The sequence below is a fragment of the Rhamphochromis sp. 'chilingali' genome, assembly GCF_963969265.1.
Source record: "Rhamphochromis sp. 'chilingali' genome assembly, chromosome: 15".
Lineage (NCBI taxonomy): Eukaryota > Metazoa > Chordata > Actinopteri > Cichliformes > Cichlidae > Rhamphochromis > Rhamphochromis sp. 'chilingali'.
This window is the reverse complement of record NC_137942.1, coordinates 10,997,617-11,017,618: the sequence shown is the minus strand read 5'-3', so window position 1 is coordinate 11,017,618 and position 20,002 is coordinate 10,997,617. Positions and strand designations below refer to the sequence as shown.

Below are 20,002 nucleotides of genomic sequence, written 5' to 3'. Positions count from 1 at the left end.
GAGTCTCCTGTCTATCAGGATGAGTTAAAAAGCTGTCATTTCAAAGTTTCTTAGATGATGAGGGAGTACATTTTACACCCAGTAGAGACATTTGGAGGATTTATCTATTCATTTTAAAGTCTTGTAATATGTGACCCCTGTGTATATTTACTTTTTTAATGTATTTCTAACCCCAAACAGATTCAGTAACAGCAAAGATTGTGGAACAAGCAGCTCAAGGAAAGGTTTTAGTACAGGTCAGACTTTAAACAGTTAAAAACCAAACTCTGCATGTTTTAACATCTGGTGTCCACTGATCTAAGGTTCATTTAACAAAATGCTTCAGAATTCAAAGAGATGAGGTTTTTCAACCACTTGGCACCACTTTCTTTGATTCCCGATATATTGATCACACTTGCTGTACATTTACAATAATGAAAACTACAAGTAGAATTTCATAAGATTTATTTGAAATATTACATATAAAAACTACATACAATTTATCCCACATTAGGTGAACATTTAACAACAACAGCAACAACGTCATGATTAAAAGCACATTTAAAACTCAATGTGGAATGGTACTACATAGAAAGTCCATAGCGGCCACTTGGTGACGCCATTAAATCGCAACTTTTAAGAGAAATCATTTCACCAGCACCAGGACTTGCAGAAGTGATTCTTGATGAAATCTTTACACGCTTAATCAGAGAGCTCCATCTTCTCTTGTTTAATGTTCTCTGTGGAGGGAAAGTAAGTAAGTTAAAATAAATTAATTTTAAAAAACAAAACCACACACTTGAATGAGGATTGGTGCATTCAAATCTTAAAAGATAATCATACGATTAAACTGAAAGTCACCTGATGCTTGTTCTTCCTTCATCCTTTCCGTGATGCACCTCTTAATCTCAAGCCCAATGGCCCTGGAGAGCGGAGGGGGCACAGCATTTCCAACCTGGAAGGAAACAGAAGCAATTACTTGGCAAGAAGCTGGGAGAGATGTTTCTGGGCAGCTCATGAAATGCAGTAAAGACATCTTCATTTTGGAACGGCAACTCAGTCCAAGATGATAAAGGCCAAAATGACAAGGCCAAAAATTAAAATGCTGCTTATTTTTGTTATCATTTATGTAACAAACGAAAATAATAACACATTAATTTATCCCCCATCACCTAAATTTATTGCCTCTCACAGACATAAAAACTGTACTAAAACAAAGCAGTTTCAAAGTTTATACTTTGCTAGATTCCTGCTAAAATGTCTCTGCAAGCCTGACCAAGCGACATCTCCTGAAAGAAAATAGTCATCCCTCACGTGACTTGTACAATATTGTGACTAAAACTCGTAGCAAAGTCACTGTTGCCACTCTTACCTTCTTTGTAGCAACTGTAACCACAAAAATTTCTCAGGGATTAAGAAAAGTATTGTGATTCCAGATTGTACCTGTCTGTGTTTGTCCAGGATGTTTCCAAAGAAGCGGTAGGTGTCAGGGAACCCCTGAGAGCGTGCACACTCTCTCACACTGACAACTCTGTGCTGCTCAGGATGGAGTACACGGCCCTGTAATCAAGAGAGCCTAAGGTCAGTTTCTTTCATTTAAGAAGTGTAAACCATTTCCTGAAACACAAATTAGCTTAAGACTTAAATGCAAGTACTCTGTTTTTTCACTCCTATATTAAATAAATTTGAAGGAATGTTTAATGTAAACAAACTGAAAAAAACAAAAACAAAAAACAAACTTGCGTACCTGCTTGCCCATTGGTTCAGGATTGGTGACTGTTGTGCTGAAGAAACCATCCCATTCCAACCTGCCATAGAGTCCCGCCCAGTGATTATGGCGGTTCCCAGTGTGGGGCAAACACCAGGGGATCAGGGTATTAAACTGCCTGTCTGCAGGGTCACAAGGCTTACCTAAAAAGACATTTGCATGGAAACTATAAGAGATGTATCCCAGATGGAGATTTAAGCTCTACAACTTTTTTTTTTTTTTTTAAGTCCTGCATACCTCCTGCACAGGTGCAAACACCTCTGAGTGCACCGGTGCCGCTACGCCCATTCTTCTTATCATGATGTGTGTAACGCAGTTTCTTAGTCAGGGTGCCATCCTTCAGTCGCACCTCGATGTTGGGCAGATCCCTCCAGTCGGAGCCTGGAGCCAAGGGGATGTAACGCATCCGACCCTCAACCAGTGCACTCATATCCTGTAATGCAGATCATGTAACTTCTGTCATAAAGTTATTCTTTAATGACTGAAAGAGTGAGCCAACATGAGAACACCACAACTCACCTTGCAGATATGATCTCTGAGGATAGGCTGGTACTGTGTGCCTCTGATCTGCCTCTGGAACCAAGACTGGGGCTCCCCATTGTAGGAAATCTCCAGTGCAGCTGCACCATTGCGAATCTCTGGCAGGTCAGACATGGTATCCCTGACAGTGATAGTTCTGTAGATTCCACCATTGCCTCTGTAGACAGAAATTAGTGACAATGATGCTTTAATGTCTTGTGAGAAAGATTTGCAACCTAAAAATACAATATAAGCAACCCAGAAGGGGAAAGGGTTTACATTACCGTGTGACATTGCTGACGTATCTCTTTTCACCCACCACAACGCTGAGAGAGCAAGCTCTGGGGGCAAACACATGCAGAGGCTCAGGATAGCGTGGCAGCTTCTCTCCCGGAGCAGCAGCCAGGATGATGGCCCTGCGCCGGGTCTGAGCAACACCGTACTGACCGGCCTAATGAGAGCAGAATGCAGCGCATTAGTGATCCTTTATTGTATGAGAAGAAAATAAAAACCTTATAGCAAGCTGTTGGTTAACAACACAAGCTCTGAAATTTGTTTCAAGTCAATTTCATTTTAGCTTCACCCAAAATTTCACAGCAGAAAAGTTTAAGGTCTGACCCACCTGCAAGACACCAAAGGTACACTGGTATCCCATTCGCACAAGACAGCGCAGTGTGAGCTTCAGGACCATAGAGTTTTTGAATGACACAAAGTTCCTCACGTTCTCAAGCAGGAAGAATTTGGGTCTGTAGTAGTCACAGTAGCTGCAATAAGAAGAAACAAATAATAATAATTTAAAAAAAAAACAAAAAAACAACACTATTAATGCGAGGTTAAGAGTTTTTGTGGGAAACAAAAAAGCTTGCTGCACAGTGTCGGCGAAAGTTGATGACTTTAGGCGAACCAACCTAAGATAGGAGACAACAAGTGAGTTCTTGAATTTGGAGTAAGTGCGAGAGTTGAAGCGGTTCATCCCACTGAACCCTTGACAAGGAGGCCCTCCACACAGCATCTCCACATCACCCTTCTGAGGCAGCTTCTGGCCAAGAGAATTTGTTTTCTCTCCAGACATGACCAACTTTAGCAAGATGTTGCAGTCCTCGGTGAACACCGTTGTGCCTGGGTTGTTCAGTCTGAAGGCCTGTGCTGCTGGCTCCCACATCTCTATAGCCCAGAGGGTCTCAGAGATTGCTAAAGGCAACAAGCAGTTACGTTTTTGTACTGCAGTCCCAAAACAAACAAACAAAAAAGATGATTTTAAAACATTTTGTGAGTGGGTTGCAACATTTACCAGCCTGGTGGAATCCCTCAGAAAGTCCACCGCAGCCAGAGAACACATCCAATGTGCGATACTTGGGCACTTTAGGTTTAGGCTGTGAGTCCGGCTGTTCCTGTGCAGCTGAAGCTTTTCCTTTGCCTTTACCTTGGGAAACCAAATTTAATACATTAGGATTTCAGAGACTACTAAAAATCAATTTTTGAAGGAAAATATAAATACAATTTCTACCTTTTCCTTTGCCCTTTCCTTTTCCTTTATGGACAGTTGAACGAGCATGATTTGGGGGATCCTCAAAGCTTTTTGCCTTTGCATTATAGGCCTGTGAAGGAGGCACAGTATGGAAATAAGACTGCAGTTTCTACACTGAATTGAAGACATGTTCAAGACTTTTTCAAATAAATGTTCCAGTATTAGACAAAATCTACCATGTCAACTGTTTTTGCTTTCTTCTATGCACGTGGGGTTGTCATTACAAGAAATTGTTTTTGATGAATTGATAAATAGATGATTAGAGTTTAAAGATTAGAGTAGAAAGAAAGTACTGTACCTCAAGAAAATAGAAGCGCTCAGGTCCAGCACTGGAGTAGTCCTGGATGGATTCATTCAGGTCCTCTGCATATTCTACCTGGCAGCGGCCGAGTACGTCACCCATGTTTACGGTCACTTCTTCATCACTCCAGTACAGCTGATTGATGTCTGTATGGTAACTAGCTTTGACACCTTTGTGTGTGTTCTCAGGCCTGGAAAACAAGATAAAATTTGTTAAAGTCTTAAAATTTGTCCAATTTATAGCAACCCATTAAACTGTTAACAGTTTTTACCTGTAGAACTTGTAGAGTCGCAGTTTGACGTCTGACATCTCGGGTTTCCCATTGCTACGCCTGTGACAGAAGATCTCCTTGATGCGCCCAACACGGAAGGGCTCAGGAGCGTCCAGGTTTGAGCCCTTGATGTAGTCTGAGGACTTCCTGTAATACTCTGGATACAGATCCTCATCCACATCGTCTTTCCTGTGGGATCGCTTCACTGGACTGGCTGGCTTCACACTGAGAACCACATTGTTATAGAGGTAAGTGGTGGCCAAATTTTTTAATATACTTTAATATTAGCCACGATACTCAATCTTCCCTTTTTAATAAAGAACAAAATTTATTCAACCTGAAAAAAATAAAAATATAAACAGGCGACCCGTGTGTAAAGAAGGCCCTCTAGTGGCTGAAGCTGCACTACACATGTAGACTCCTCGTTCATGCAAACTACCGTAAGACTGAAACTTCTAAATAGCGTTAGACAGTACATGTGTATTCATCATTCTACAGGTCTGAATAAAAGTAACACTCACCTGAAATTAAAAGCCTCAGGGGGAAGGTAGACGCTGTCCCCCACCCTGAACTGCTCTCCTTTAAAGCAAGCCATAGCATACAAAGCCTTTGTGTCATGGTTTTCATTCTCCAGGGGTTCAAATACACGAGGCTTATCTTTGTCCTCTCGCTCTTTAGTCCTTACACAGCTGCCACAGAACCTGAAGGTGAAAGTAGAGATTTTAAAAATGTAAAAAAAAATAAATCGAGGAAAAGATCACGAGCAGCATAAATGAATGTGTAGCTGGTGCTTACTTGAATTTGCATTCTTCTGATGGAGATGTCTTTGGAGGCATTTCAAACCTGGCATATTCTGTGTCATACCAGAACTGATAGAAAAAACTCTTCCCGTCATCCTCAATCACCTTGAGGTCAACATCCACACCACCCTAAAATTACAGAAGCAACTGTTACATGAAGAAAATTACAATAAAAGCAGCTTCAGATCTTTCTAGCCCCTTTAAAAACTTACCTCCATAAACCAGTTGTTCGATGGGGCTTTATACATAACATCAACTTTGCCTTGGACATAATTGAGCAGCATGTCCTCACATTCATCCACAATGACAAGCTCGAGTGGATCTGAAGTCTCACCGAGCACCGTGTCTATTCCACGAAGGAACCAGTGGGCATGAAACATCTTTCCATTATTATCCTCCCACATTGACGTGATCCTAAGAAAACACCTCATTAGATTTGAAAATTGACCTGAGAATTTAATATTATTATACTATGTCTGAAACGCTTACCTTGCCAGATACAGTGGAATGGATGGATCCTCTGATGAAACTGAGACACAGTCTCCCACCTCCAGCAGTTCATCGTTCAAAGAGACCTTCCTGTAGTATTGCTTCTTCCCTTCAGTCTGAAAGGAGTTAAAGATGAATATTTTTATATGACCAGTGCTGGGAGCCACTGCTGCACTAGAGGGTAGTTCTATTAATCTACCACACTGGATGAAAACATACGTGAATAGATTCTCCAATCCATGTAAGTTTGCACTGGGTCTGCTTCTTTCTTTTGGCATGAGGAACCTTTTTAGGCTTCTCCACAGGAACATCTTCCTCCTCAATGTTCTCATCATCTTCAGCCTCCTTGACTGCAAGGTTGGGGCATCTAAACAGAGATAGATAGATTTAAAGAGATTAATACGACTGCAACACCAAGCTGTATATAAAATATCATGTCTGTGTTTTATTCCTTCTTGCTTAAAATATTATGACAGATAAAGTCACTGATGCAAATATCTGGAAAAGCATTTGTAGGCAACACATTCAAAAAAAAATGCTCACCTTCTCTGCCTACAAGCTTGTTTGCTTTTTCCACTTCCTCCAAATTTGATCATGTCTTTGCAAGCTGCACACTTTCCACAATCAGGAGACTGACAAACCTGTCCACACACACAGAAAAAGAATTCAATATGCATAAGAATTACAGAGGATGGACATCAACATCAGATACTGTACAGATAGTATCCAACTTGCCTCACAGACACCACAGCGCTGTCTTTTCATGGCACTTTCTTTATCATTCTGCTCTATCTGATCAGAGAAGAATGCATCAAAGATCTGGTAGACCAGCTTTGTAGTGGTTGCTTTAGTTGGTCCCTTACTATCTTTTTCTATCTTTGTTGGGTGACGAATAGCCTGTCTTCTGGCAGCCCTCCTGTCAACAGAACAAAGTGCATGGTCAGAAGACGCAGATTTTACTCTGCACAAATACCTGACGATAAGTGACGTAATGGCATTATGAAGCCCCTGGCCATCAACACACCACAGCATCAGGCCATGCAAAGAAACAAGCAAACCAAACTAAACAAACAGAATGTTCAATGCAGAGTTTCCATCTGATGTAAGAGGCAATAAAGTTCTCTCCGTGGGAAGCAATTGGGCCTGCATGGGAAAAAACAACAACAAAAAAACAAAAACAAAAAACACACCAACATGTGCCAACTTCCTGAGTGTAAAGACTGCTTTGATCTCCTTTGGCTTTTGTTCTTCCTGTCAAAGATATAAATAGCATTCGCTGCAAGAACTCTGAACTCTTAACAAATTCTAACCCATGTTTGAGGAAGTGTCATATTTCTTATTAAACAAGATGGATAACCCTCACCTATATGAAGGCTTTTGAGCGTTAACTCATACAGGCTCTAACTAAATCAAAGTTAATTCCAAATATAAAGAGAATACCCTGACAGCACCACACTCAGGCGATGAAAAGTTTCGTTTTTAATTCTGATGCTTTACAGCTGTGGGGCTGCCCCATGTTCAAACACAAAGCTTGAACTTGGGACTTTCCAAGTCTTCTTGTTCTATGGATTATGAATTTCGTAATGGAAAAAAAAAAAAAGTTTACGAGAAAAAGCCTCCGCATAGCCATTATGAAACTTAAAACACTTCTTTCTTCACCTACTATTAAGAGACTGTGCATCTCTTGCACAATATGCTCCTTTTCTAAATGTATCATTTTTGAAGCTGCCAGATACAAGATCAGAATCTCAGGAGAACTAGCTTTCTATGAGGAAGCACTGACCAACAACGACACTGCTAGAGGCATGATGACTGTTTTTAACGTTCACATTTGTTTTGCACAAGTGCTTATAAATGTCAGCAACAATCTCACTATACTACTAGCATCAAAGCACCTCAGACTTTAGCAACCCACCCACTGTTGGGTAAGTAAGTCTGTGGTAGAAGTTACTTTTTGAAAGTGAATGCCCTTTCCCAAACCTGCCCGTTTCCAAGGACCACATTCCAGATTGTTCTGTATAACAAATCGGGTATCACAAAATATTAAATATAAACACATCACAAGTGTTCAACGAGTTGAAATGTGAAAAGACGATTTGTATGTTTTAAATAATGTTCTGTTAAACTCGAGTGGGATGTGCCAGTCTAGTTAAGTTGTTTCTGCAAAGTTCGTTTTAATCCTATGACATCTTTAAATAAATCAATCACCGCACTCGCGCCGATTACACAAATCTGATATACGAGGCCAGATTTCAAATCTGCTGGATAAACTAAAAATAAACCACAATGTAAAGCCAAAAAATATAAAATGATTTAAAGTAGAAATAAAACTTTAGCATGAAATCTGGTGTAGTGCTCTTTGTCCATAAAGTTTCTAAATGCTTCACATTAAACACACCACCAAACAAGCTAAAGATGCATTCACAATGAGGCCTACCTACCAGTACAGCAGCATGCTGCATTAGGAAATGTTAAAGGAATGTTAGACATTAGGGAGAACAGGGAGCAGAAATACAGGAATATAAGCACAAATGAAATGGATAGCTTTAAAACCCGAAGGGAGTCAAAATAGCTGCTGATAGAAGAAAAAATAAAAATGGGAAAGCTGAAACTGGATTTTTCATTATAAATTAAGTATGTATTACATGTTTCTTCAATGCACTTCAGATTCAACATTAAGCTATTATTTCAAGTATTTGCAGAATCAATTCAGACCATTTTCTCTGAAATCTCAGAAGACTGCAGATTCACAATCCAACAGATGAGACCAACACCCTTGAAAAATGAATCATTTTAAGTATTGATGCAAAATTATCACTATACATCTAAGCATACAAAACAGAAAGTTGTAACAAAAAAAAAACAAAACAAAACAAAAAAAAAAGTTTAAGCACCTTTTTCCTAGAGTGACTCCTGCAAGCTTGATCAGGTCTCTCATGCAGGGAGTAACAATAATTGGCTGCTCATCTGAATCACCGGCCTCATCGTAGCTCTCCACCTGCTCTACAACAAACTGGGCATGGCGCAGAAGCGTGTCTTCAGTGAAGCAGTTGAAGTTGAGTCCTGCAGGAGGCACAGTTGTCTGAGGGAATGGAAAACAGGGCATAATAAGCTTTGGACATGTCATTAAGAAAAAAATAAATAAAAATTTGATCCCTGTGGGAAACCAACACAGCAACAGGCAGGATCACTTTATATGAATGGAAATATACACAGTAAAACATTTTTAAAAAATTCTCAAACAGATACCACGACAGGAACCCGGATTCAAAGACAAGAGTTTGTTTCATTCACACAAGACTGCACCTCAATCTTATTGAGTAGGTCTTCATAGGTAGCATCAGGATTCTTCTGGAGGAATTCAACCACTATCTTGCTCATATAGATCTTCTCTTGCATCAGTGCAAAGATGGGAGCATACTCCTCACTGGGCTGCATTAAGATGTAGTCAGCAAAAGCTAGATAAGGAAAGAGTTGGATAAACATTAGTGTACTGTATATATGGATTTATTTATTTTAACTAAATGGAGAAGAAAATACACAATTATACTACCTGTAGTGAAACCAATCAAAGCTTTTTCTCCACCATCAAAACCAGTGATCCACCAGGCATTAATGGGTCCCAGCTTTTTGGCAGGAACACCACCTAAAAATACAGGGGGGGAAAAAAAGGTTATAAAAGCTAAAAGACAATGTACAATCATAATGAACTTTCTATAACTGGACAGGTTTTCCATACCATCCATACAAGGGTTGTCATCATAGATGGGTTTGACAACACAGCTGAAGTAAAGCTCAACATTCTTCTCAATAAGTCCAGAGTCGAATGGACAGAGATGGCCACGCTTGTCATAAACACTGCAACACACATTGTTATACCATATGACTGACAAAAACTTTAAGTTTTAGAATATAAAAACAGTCTAATTAGAAGGAACACATCTGTTCTTCTAAACTCCTTTTACTTTAGGGATCACCACAGCAGATCATCTGCCCATCTCTCACTCCATTCCTAACATCGTTCTGTCACGCCAACCCACTGCAAGTCTTCCTTCACCACATCATGGATCTTCTCTATGGTCTCTTGCCCTCCACAAGGTTACTATCCATACTCTGTCCAAACCTTGCGTCTCTAACCCTGTCTGCAAATCTCTGAACCTGATCTGTACTCATTCATAATACTATCAATTCTGGACCCTGACAATTAAAATCTGATTATCTACAGCTCCGCCTCCAGTCTTGTCTGTATGTCTCAATACCATCTTGTAAACCTTCCCTTTCGCTATTGCTGATATCATTCTGTCACGAATCACCCCTGACCCATTTCGAAAGCCTCTCCACCCCTGCCCAACTCCCTTCTTCACCCCTCATGTGCTGTCCTTTGCTTAAGGTTGAGCCAATTTCAATACTACTTGCAGCAGCATTGTTGTGCTTAGATGTCTCCCTTTCACACAGCTTTCATTCTTCTCTCCAGAGCATACCCCCCATTTTTCCACTCTCTTCCACCTCCTTCCTATTGTTACTACAGATCACTATGTCGTCTGCAAACACCCTTCCTGCCTAACCTCATCTGTCAATCTGTCCATCACCACTACAAACAAGAAGGGACTCAGAGCAGATCCCTCATGTAATCCCACCCCTACAATGAACCCATCTCACCAGTATATGTTTTTTTTTAGATCCACAAGGATGCAGTGCAACTCTTCTTGTCATTGGATAGTTCTCCACCACTCTCAAAGCAAACATCAAATCTGTTGTGCTCTTTCTGTGTGAAGCCACATACTTCATGGTATCAAATTTTACCCCACTGTAGTTACTACTACCACCACCTCATCTGACCAACCACCTTTCCAAGCTATCCTTTTCATAGATGCCCTCACCCATTTCCTGCACTTCCTGACCAACAGTTCCCCTCCGTCATTTTCTTCATTCTTGAGTTCCTCAAGGTACTATTTCCACCCTGTCACCACCCTCTTGACATAATAGTACATTTCCAACTCTATCCTGCTGCCCATTCAAGCTTGATGTCTCCCTCTAGCCAGTCACAGATCTTTCTTTCCTTGCAGTTTTGTTTTGTTCCTCTTACCTAACAAGCTGTGTATGTTACCTCACAGGAACAAAACCTTAATAAAGATGGAGAATTACTCACCTGAAGTTTGTGATCTTGTGCTGTGGCAGATCCTCATAGCTCTCAAATCCATCCTCATTGGAGTCAAACAGTGAGAGGCGCTCATCTGTTAACATTTCAGGCTCATCCAGCTGAAACACAGAAATTATGTTTCAGCAGACAGAAATATAAAAAAAAATATATATATATATATATATATATATATATATATATAAAAAAAATTTAAAACAAACAAAACTGCAGTTTATGTTTGCAAGTTCTCACCGCATTATCAGGATCCCCTTGGAAAAACTTCAGGTCAGAATCATCTAGGTACTGTCTACAGTCTTGACATTTGGGTGGTGGTGTCTGAACAGTAACAAAAACACAATCCAGTCAGCACGAAGCAATAATGCCTTCAAAAATGTTTACAATTCACCTATCTAAATCACTACCTTTACAGCAGAAACCGGCTTTACAATGTCACTCTTGGATTCTTCTGGAGCAGCACTGCATAAAGAAAAGTGTCAACACATTTGCTTGTATAAACTATATCACAATTGTTGCTCTCAAGCTAAAGATACTTACTTGTCATCCGACTCCACTTTGAGACGTTTCTCCTCCCGAGACTACAAACAAATTTGAAAGTATGTGGAGGGTTATTTATCTGACACGGAGGAACTGTTTCTACTCATGTTTTTTTACATTACTTGTACATAACATTACGGTACCTCCTCAATGTCATCATCTTTCTTCGGTTCATTCTGTCCGTTGACAGCTTCTCCATTCAAGTCCTCTGACTTGCGCTTCTGACTGAAAGACATTTATTTCAAGCAGGTTAGAGTGACTGAAGTTTTGTTTTATGCCAAAATACATAAATGAATTAAATATATTCCTATACGCACACTTTAGTGAACATTGACAAGATAGTTGGCTGTTTCCCACTGTTTCTGGTAACCCTGGTACTTGCTGGAGACTCTACAAAAGGAAAAAAATTTATTTTAAAAATTACCTTTGCTTAAATAACTGGAGAAAGCCACTGAATGTGCAGGTGATCTCCATCTTAAGAGATTTAAACGTACTTTTTGTGTCAGAATTTGCCTTGCTCCTCCGTCCACCCTTCCCTTTCGAAGAAGTTGGTGACTTGACAGATTCCTCCTCCTCCTGTACGCTCATGGTTACATCTTCATCATGCTCGTCTTTGTGCGAACCATTTGAAAAGCCATTCGTCTTTCCATTCTTCTCTGCGTCATCAGAGTGGGAGCCATTTTCAAGATGAAGTTCTTTTCCAAGTAGGGCCTTCACTTTAGAGATATAGACCTCCTTTAAAAAACAAAAACAAAAAGCACATGACATATGTCACAAGTTAGATGACAGAAAGTCAAGTACGGTTTTAGGATTAATATCAATTTGGACAACTTACAACTGACTGACCTTTGAGATCTCTGAACTTTTCATTTTTTCCTCCAGACTGGTCAGCTGATCCTGAGCATCAACATGCAGAAAGTCCTGCACCAACTTGAGCTTCTCTTTCACATGTTCCTGAAGTGACATTTTAAAAGAGAATAAGAGCTAATGAATAAAGTCCAAAAAAAAAAAAAAAAAAAAGGCGGCACAACTTATGCACTCACAGGCACGGGGATAAACACACAAAACTTAAAGAACACAACTGTCTTAAACTGGATTGCATTACTTAACGAGACAATATGCAACCTGGAAACTATCACATAGTACATATTTAACTTCTCCTGTTGACATCGCACCACTGGTGTCAGTTTCCTTATGCTGTCCACCAGAAACAGCTCAAATAGAAAATGGCACAAAAAAAGAAGACTAAAGCTGATCCTCGTTCATTTTATTTATAACTATTTATGATATAAGGGGAGTGCAATGCGGATTGAGTCTGGAACTTCCCTTCGAGGTGACAGTATAGAAACAGACTAAAATACTAAACATTTAGTTCTTCCACACTAAACTTCCGTTTCAGAACTACTAGATAAGCATGTTTTGAGTCCACAGCTCACCTCATCTGCAGATCCTTCCTCATCCAACCTCTGCAAGCTGTAAACAAAGGAGAATCAAAACAGTGCTGGGGTAAGTCAGAGCGAATGGTGTAGGAGCACATCCTTTGCTATACTGCAGCAATAAAACACTGACAGCGGGAAAGCAGAAACACAGATAACAAAACTTCCTGAGTGGCGCCAAATCTCACACGCTGTCCCATCCATTGGTAGGCTAATGATGCTAACTGGCTAATAGTGCATACCGCATTAGCCCTGTCAATGGCAAAAAGCTAATGTTAGCAACATCTGTTTGCACAGGTAAAAGGGAAACCGCCAGTAACGCTCAGGACAACCACAGAAAGTCTAACCCACCAGGACTGCCATTTCAGCTTTAACAGCCGCTGTTATGGCTTTTGAAATAAAAGCTGCAAGCTAGCTACATCAGTAGAACACTATTAGCATTCATTACAGTACCTTTTCCGGACATCGTCCGGGAGAGGCAGGGACGTCCTGGTTGGCATCGTAAACGAGCGTAAGACACGAGCGACTAAAATGTTTTAAAACCGTTTAAAACTCCACTATCATTAACCACCGCGCAGCTCCACGGTGACTGTCTGTCTGCAGATGGATGCTATAAGCAATTCGGGCGCGCGGGCCGTCTTTTCGCGCGGAAACCCGGGTGTTGTGGACTGTACCACTGTAGCTATGTACAGGTAAAACAGTTTCGATGATGGACTTAATACATCCTTGATGTACGTATCGTTTGTGACCGGAATTACACGTTTATGTCATAAATGTTATTAATAAAATAAAAATGGGAATTTTTGTCTCTTTTATAAAGAAATAATTTATCTAGAAATGCACAATTAAACCGATCCACCCTTACTGTTTGATAGATGTCGAAGTGGTCTGACCAGGCGGAAGTTGTTGTTTACTAATGAGCTATCGCAGCAAGACATCTGCATCTGTTGTATTACTACTACTTAAAAAAGTACAATTAAAAAAACATTGACTGGATGGCATCGTAAATGTGATACACAATGTAGCTGTTGTATTATTGTAGGGTAACAATAGTTGATTATCCACTGTGGATCACTTCCAGTGCGACTGTACTATCCATGCCTCAGGTCATGATTGCCTTAAGTTGTTTGTAGATATTTTGATTTGGGCGACTGCAATGTCATTATGAGCAAATAAATACGGAGACAAGGTCCTTCAACTATAACCAGCTACGTGCCTATTCCACCACAAGGTGGCAGTGTGTCATCGGTAGAGGATTAATCTCAGGCGGTCAATTTGTTCTTGTACAGTATTTACACATGGAAACCCACCATGTCCGCTTTTACCACCAGCTTTTATTGACACTTGTTTATTCTGTTATTATATTAATTGGTCAGTGTTTAGCTGTGTGTACAGTCACTGCACAGTTGAATAATGTTTAGAAATAGGCGGGGTTTTTGTTCTTTTCCTGTAGTCTAAATTGTAAAGTACTTCAAATTTCGTGCTGTTCTACAGCAATGAGCTTACATGGGCTGTGCTTTATGTGTACACAACTTCACATACAGGTTTCTGAATCTGATGTAATATCCTGCAGCGCTATGGAAAGACTTGGCAGACATCCCAGCAGCACAGCCTCCTGGGGCTGATTCAGCCAGCGTTCCCACCCAGGAATCCTGGATGTCTGACAGGAAACAGGCCCAAATCTCCCAAGGCCTCTATAAGTCAGCCTCCCCCCTCACCCCAAGCATCCCTCTTACCCAGAAAAACCTCTCCCGGGGCTTTTTCTTTATGCTTCTCTCAGACAAACACTTACAAACAGGCCATCTTCTCCACCACACCCCACTTTAAGCCCCCGCACTCTGTCCTCTGCCCAGCTTCCCATCCTTTTCAGGTCTACCTTTAGCCTTAAAGCAAAGCTATATTTTCATCAGGTAAGATAGCCATGATTAATCACAAAGCAGTATTTGCACAAACAATCACAGGCTTTCATGTTGAGGCTAGTGTTTTTCTGACCTTGTCAGAGCATGTTTGGATTTAATGCTGCATTTTAATTCCTTCTAAGATGGATTCACAATAAAAAAAAAGAGGCAACTCAGGACATGCAGAAAAGTTGCAGCTGCCACACTGGTTGAGTAAAGCTAAAAATCACACGCACACTTTTTTTTCAGTATTTCATTTATTTTTATAAAACTGGAATTAACAAAAAGGCATGTACCTATTAGTGTTTCAGATTGTACCAGTTTAATACAGGAAGCGTGCTACTGGACACACACAACTATTGCACACAAGACATTGCATAAAAAAAGTCATACATACTGTACAAAGACACATACATACAAAACATACACAGTTATTTATATATATATATATAACATAAAAGTTGGCAAACTCATAGGTACACCGATTTAAAAAAAAAAAAAAAAATGGGGGAAAGGAAACATCACGGAAGCTGCCAAAGTGCGTGTCCATCTAAATTTAGAAGTCAATATAAAAAATAAAATAAAAAATAAAAACACTGACAGGGAGAAGAGTTTTAATTGTGTGTCCATGAGAAGAAGGTTACAGTAAGCCTAAACAACAGGAACCGGACACTGAAAAAATAGAACTTCCTATGGCTGAGGGAAGTTGCGTGTTGTAGGATGTCAGGGAACGAGGATGAAGCTGACCTCCCAGGAGGGCAGATACCTCTCGTGCGTCTGAAACCGGATCTTCTGCTATTTTGTAGACAAGGTGAGGGGTCTTGAGAAACATGAGACGGGTTTGGATCTTTATTTGCACACGGCTTATGGTTTGCAAATTAAACCAAGATGTTCACAACAAATTCTTGTTCATGGTGCTGTTTGAAAATTCACAGTAAGAGTGATCTACCCTGTTTATCCCACTCTCTGTTTGTCAATGACTTTGTAATTCCAAATGATGGTTAATAATACTGTCGACAATGGGGTACATGCCCCGAACACTTCATACATACATTCAGCCTTTTGCCCCCATGAGGAAGGCACAAACAGAGGCAGCACATTGATTCTATGTTACTACAACACTGCAAGGGCATCTGTTCGTTTAGTTAAAGCTTCTAAACAGCTGTTATTGAGTCAAATTTGCCATCTGTGCCTACTCCCTTAAGGAAATGTGCATTCTGATTAGGCCTTCCTCAACGGAAACTGTTTAGATACAAAAGACAACAGTAAAAGCAAGAGGGGCAGATTAAGAGGACAAATGAGGGGAGGGGTGTTAGTGATGGAAGCCGTATCTGGAGTATATCATACATGTTAGCTCTTACAGTCTGAGTTTCATGCATTAAATGTGAGCAGATTACACAAGTTTGTTGTAGTTTATCAAAAGGTACGGTTATATAGGGACTATATAGTCCTGGTTTTGTCAAAGGACTACTTAGTAATTTTGTTTCAGTTGACCACTGCCACTGACTCTGTAAATAATGAGTGATGCAACTTTAAGCTTAATGCATACATATTTCAGTGAGGAAGAGTAATGTGGTTTAATCTTACACAGGGCAGAAATCTCTACAGTAAACTACAAAGTGCAATTTTGCAAGCTTTGCATTGACACAGTTCTTGAAAGTCCCAAACAGCTATTACATAACTATGATATTATGCACATTATTTTTGGCTTTTAAAAGGGTTTAACACATTTAAAAGATGAACATGATCATAGGTATATAAGTGAAAATGGTTTGCTCCACAATCGAGAAAAGTACCCATGAGAACGTTATAGTTTCTCATTTACTACGTTGGTTTCCTCTTGCATTTTTACACCAGCTGCATGGGTGATTTTAATTGCATACCGATTATAAATTCACACAGTATCAATTGTAATGAGAGATTTAAGTCTGTGTCTCAAAGACAGCTTTGTCCCAGCCTCACCCACTTGTCTTAGATCCAGGACGTGCTAGCTTGTTTCTTTTTCTCACACTAATACACATGATATCCTTGGACCCTATCAAACACCCTATCAAACCCTATCAAACACAGGTGGTGCATTCTTTCATAATAGGCATTTTCTGGTGTTCAAGTTTGTTGGTGCAGTGTTCCAGAGAGCTGGAACTCTTTAGAGGAACCAGACAACGTTCAGAAGGCCGCCCACTTTGCAGCACGCCCCAGCAGCAAATCAAACGGAGGAACTCCCTTCTCATGTCCTTACTGCGCAGCGTGTAGATCACTGGGTTAAGCGCAGAATTCAGAGTGGCAATGCAAAAAAAGGTGCTTGATTTGGAGAGGATAGGGCAGGAATATATGCTGCAGGACGAATCCAGAAGGAGAATTGTAAAAGCGGGCAGCCAGCAGACAATGAAGACTCCCACCACTATTGTGACCGTTTTCAAAAGGGAATAAGCTTGTGAGTTGGTTGCTTCCTGGTGGCTGGAGCGTACAATCAAATAGATTTTCACATAGAGGATGACAATAGAGAGTAGTAGGAGGCTGAAAACAGTGACGACAAACACAATGTATTTCTTAGAGTAAAGTGGCAAAACTGCCGAGCATTCAGGGAGGTTGTCGATGCAGTTCCAGCCGATGATGGGGAGTCCTCCAAGAAGGATGGAGGTAACCCAACAGGCTCCAATCAGCAGAAACATTCGGCATGTTTTGTTGGAGCCGTATACCTTTACCTTGGTGATAGCGATATAGCGCTCTATAGCTATTGCCAACAGGCTGAAGACTGAAGCTGCCAGAGCAATGAACACTGTGCCTTCCCTGATGAACCACTGTATTGGGAACAGCTCAAATGTATTTGCCCCTGATAGAAAAATGTTGGCTATATATGCTGAGCCTGCAAGCAGGTCAGAGAATGCCAGGTTACCAATGAAGAAAAACATAGCCGAATGGAACTTCTTGTTGCGGCAGACGGCAGTCAGGACCATCAGATTCTCAAGGATGATGAATGTGCAAAGGATGACGATCAATATTTCGAGACTGGAGGGATGTTCTTTTTTTTTTTTCTCAATTTCTTCCCTCATTTCATCCGTGGTCATGTTTTTAGCATAGGTGTAGTATAAGCGAATCACAGTCTTATTGTAGTACTGGGAATATTTGCTCCCCATGGTGACAGGGTGGCAATGCACAACGGCTTTACGACAAAGATTCATTCACACAGTGTTGTTCAGAGCGTCTATGCCAGTAGTTTCTGCCTTTGAGTAAAGGACAGGAAGGATGCTGGGAGGGAGACTGTCCTACAGTCACGTCTCAGAAGCTCTATGTGGGTCACCTGTAAACACAAAGAAAGAGAGAAGGCCAGGATTACTAACAAAGGAAATGTTGTTGCATCGATGTAATAAACTGTGACAAAGAAAATATATATTTTTAGCAAAGCCACGTGCTCAGCAAAGTCAAAACCTAAAGCAAAACAGAGTATCCAGGAAACATGTTAAGTACAGCGGAAACTAGAAAATTCTTACTTATTCTGACTGTAATAACCCAGGAACAGTAGGATGGCGATAAACAAGAGCTTCAAAAATAAAACCTTTTATTGTCAGAAATCCTTGAGTTGCTTTACAGCAAAACAGATGAAAAATAAAGAATTGGGTGCTACATTTAAACCACAAAGGCAAACCTTGCAGTTTGCAAGGAAAAGAAGTCAACCGCAGAAAGACTTTGCACCTAACCTAAAGAAGAAAAAAAAAGTACTTTAGTTATTAACCTCCACAAGCAGAGATCACCTTCAGGTGAAAGAATAAATGCTTTGTTAGGGCTGGTGCTTAGACAAAGGACTGCACTCCCAGTCTGAAGGGGACATTCCACTAACCCTGTCCAAGCACTCGGCTGTCAACACACGGCATTGTTGTGGGGAGCAGACCATTCCACTCCAGTGAGTTACCTCTTGAAACTTCAGCATAGCATGCAGATACGCCAGAGCTCTTCATCCTGACAAGCACCAGCCACCCACTTCCAACCAAAAGTTTTGCAGCTAATCAAATAGATACCAGAAAGTTAAAAGTTGGGGCTTTCCTAAGATTTGAAAAACAAGATGTTTTATCTCTACACCACACTTTTACATAATGATTTCTGAATATCATTAGTTTTATGAAAACTGCTGTGGAAAAATTTAACTAATAGGAGAGTTTTATCATGAAATGCCAAAAAACAAGTCCCAGTGTGAACCGCTAAAATGGATTCAAATTACGTTTTTTATGCAACAACAAAACAAAAATGGGCCCCAGCTACAGGATCTAAAATAAAGGAAGGTTGGAAGCTCTGGAAATCTAATTAGAAGTGGAGCCGGTGTTTTAAACCTGTCAAAAGAAATATGATCTCTCTGCAGACTAGCTTTCAGAGTAATTCAACACTGATGCGTCCTTGTCTTTGCTAGGGAAAGGGAAGAACTGAGGTAAGTGTTGGCTAAAGAAGAAATGAGTGGAAACTGGGCCTGGATCTCTTCTCTGTTCTAATAGGCTTTGAATCTAAACCTGAGAGCCTAAAAGATAAAGAAGGAACAAGACAAAGCCAGACAGAGAGAGCATGGATGTGGAACGGCATCTGGACACAAAGGCAGGAATCTGAGACATCGCTGTGACGTGCACATACATACACAAACCCATCAATGCATTGCATTGCATTGTAACACACTCGGCTAAATGTGACAGTAGTGTTGCAAAGCATCCTCCTTGCATTCAGACAGGTTCAGCGCACAGCTGCTATAGGCTGCCAGTAATAACCAACACACCGTTTCCTTAAGCAGGAACAAAGAACAATAGTCTCCTTCAGTGTGGATAGCATTGGCCTTCAGCCTTAATAAAGGGACAGCATGCTTCCATTTGGCTACAGCAACTGTATCATAGCAGAAATTTACAGCCAAGCACTCCCTTATCCAACTGCTATCAGAAAAGCCGGGCTCCTCCCCATCCCTTTTAGCTCCAGTAATAGACACAAATAGGAGTGTTTGAGCTTAAGCACATGTGGCATCTGCACTCGGGTAATTATATTAGGTTGTATTATTGCAGCCTATAATGAATTAACTCATGAAAAAGAACCTCTGTGTCTCTGCAGTCTCCTGTCTACTAATGGAGAAAAAAAAATTGGGCTGGCTTTGTTTCACCTTGACTTTTTTCTCTCAGCTCTGTCATTTTTTTTTCCTTTCGGTACGGCACTCTTTTTATCTGTTGTGTAGACAGCTCAAGGTCCGCCTGTCACCAAGGAGTTTTTGGCAACTGTCATCAAGGGATTTCACTTCATGTGGGAAAACTTGACGGGCTGGTTTGCCGAGTGCACCGTCTAAATGTGTTAAA

General features: G+C 40.5%; 2 protein-coding genes across 3 annotated transcripts in view; both read right to left on the bottom strand.

Moving 5' to 3' along the window:
* Positions 1-427: 427 nt before the first annotated feature.
* Positions 428-13,431, bottom strand: dnmt1 (DNA (cytosine-5-)-methyltransferase 1). Its single transcript, XM_080904761.1, has 34 exons — positions 13,240-13,431; positions 12,787-12,823; positions 12,197-12,304; positions 11,845-12,085; positions 11,668-11,740; positions 11,494-11,575; positions 11,351-11,391; positions 11,218-11,272; positions 11,048-11,131; positions 10,805-10,914; positions 9,395-9,513; positions 9,209-9,301; positions 8,962-9,113; positions 8,550-8,737; positions 6,391-6,571; positions 6,199-6,296; positions 5,875-6,022; positions 5,656-5,771; positions 5,379-5,580; positions 5,162-5,295; positions 4,888-5,067; positions 4,367-4,591; positions 4,093-4,285; positions 3,774-3,864; positions 3,558-3,689; positions 3,175-3,457; positions 2,889-3,030; positions 2,551-2,717; positions 2,267-2,444; positions 1,985-2,180; positions 1,727-1,890; positions 1,423-1,539; positions 841-934; positions 428-719 (listed from the first exon to the last, which is right to left on the bottom strand). Exons 1-34 carry the CDS (start codon positions 13,284-13,286, stop codon positions 682-684), a joined length of 4,509 nt encoding a protein of 1,502 aa, XP_080760887.1. The 5' UTR covers positions 13,287-13,431; the 3' UTR covers positions 428-681.
* A 1,497-nt stretch (positions 13,432-14,928) lies between these two features.
* s1pr2 (sphingosine-1-phosphate receptor 2) overlaps positions 14,929-20,002 on the bottom strand; it is a 17,919-nt gene continuing 12,845 nt past the window's right edge. For both annotated transcript variants that reach the window (XM_080904488.1, XM_080904489.1), the window contains exon 2: positions 14,929-17,985. In XM_080904488.1, coding sequence (XP_080760614.1) covers positions 16,745-17,866 — 1,122 coding nt within the window. In that variant the 5' untranslated portion in view covers positions 17,867-17,985 and the 3' untranslated portion in view covers positions 14,929-16,744. The remainder of the gene's footprint in view (positions 17,986-20,002) is intronic.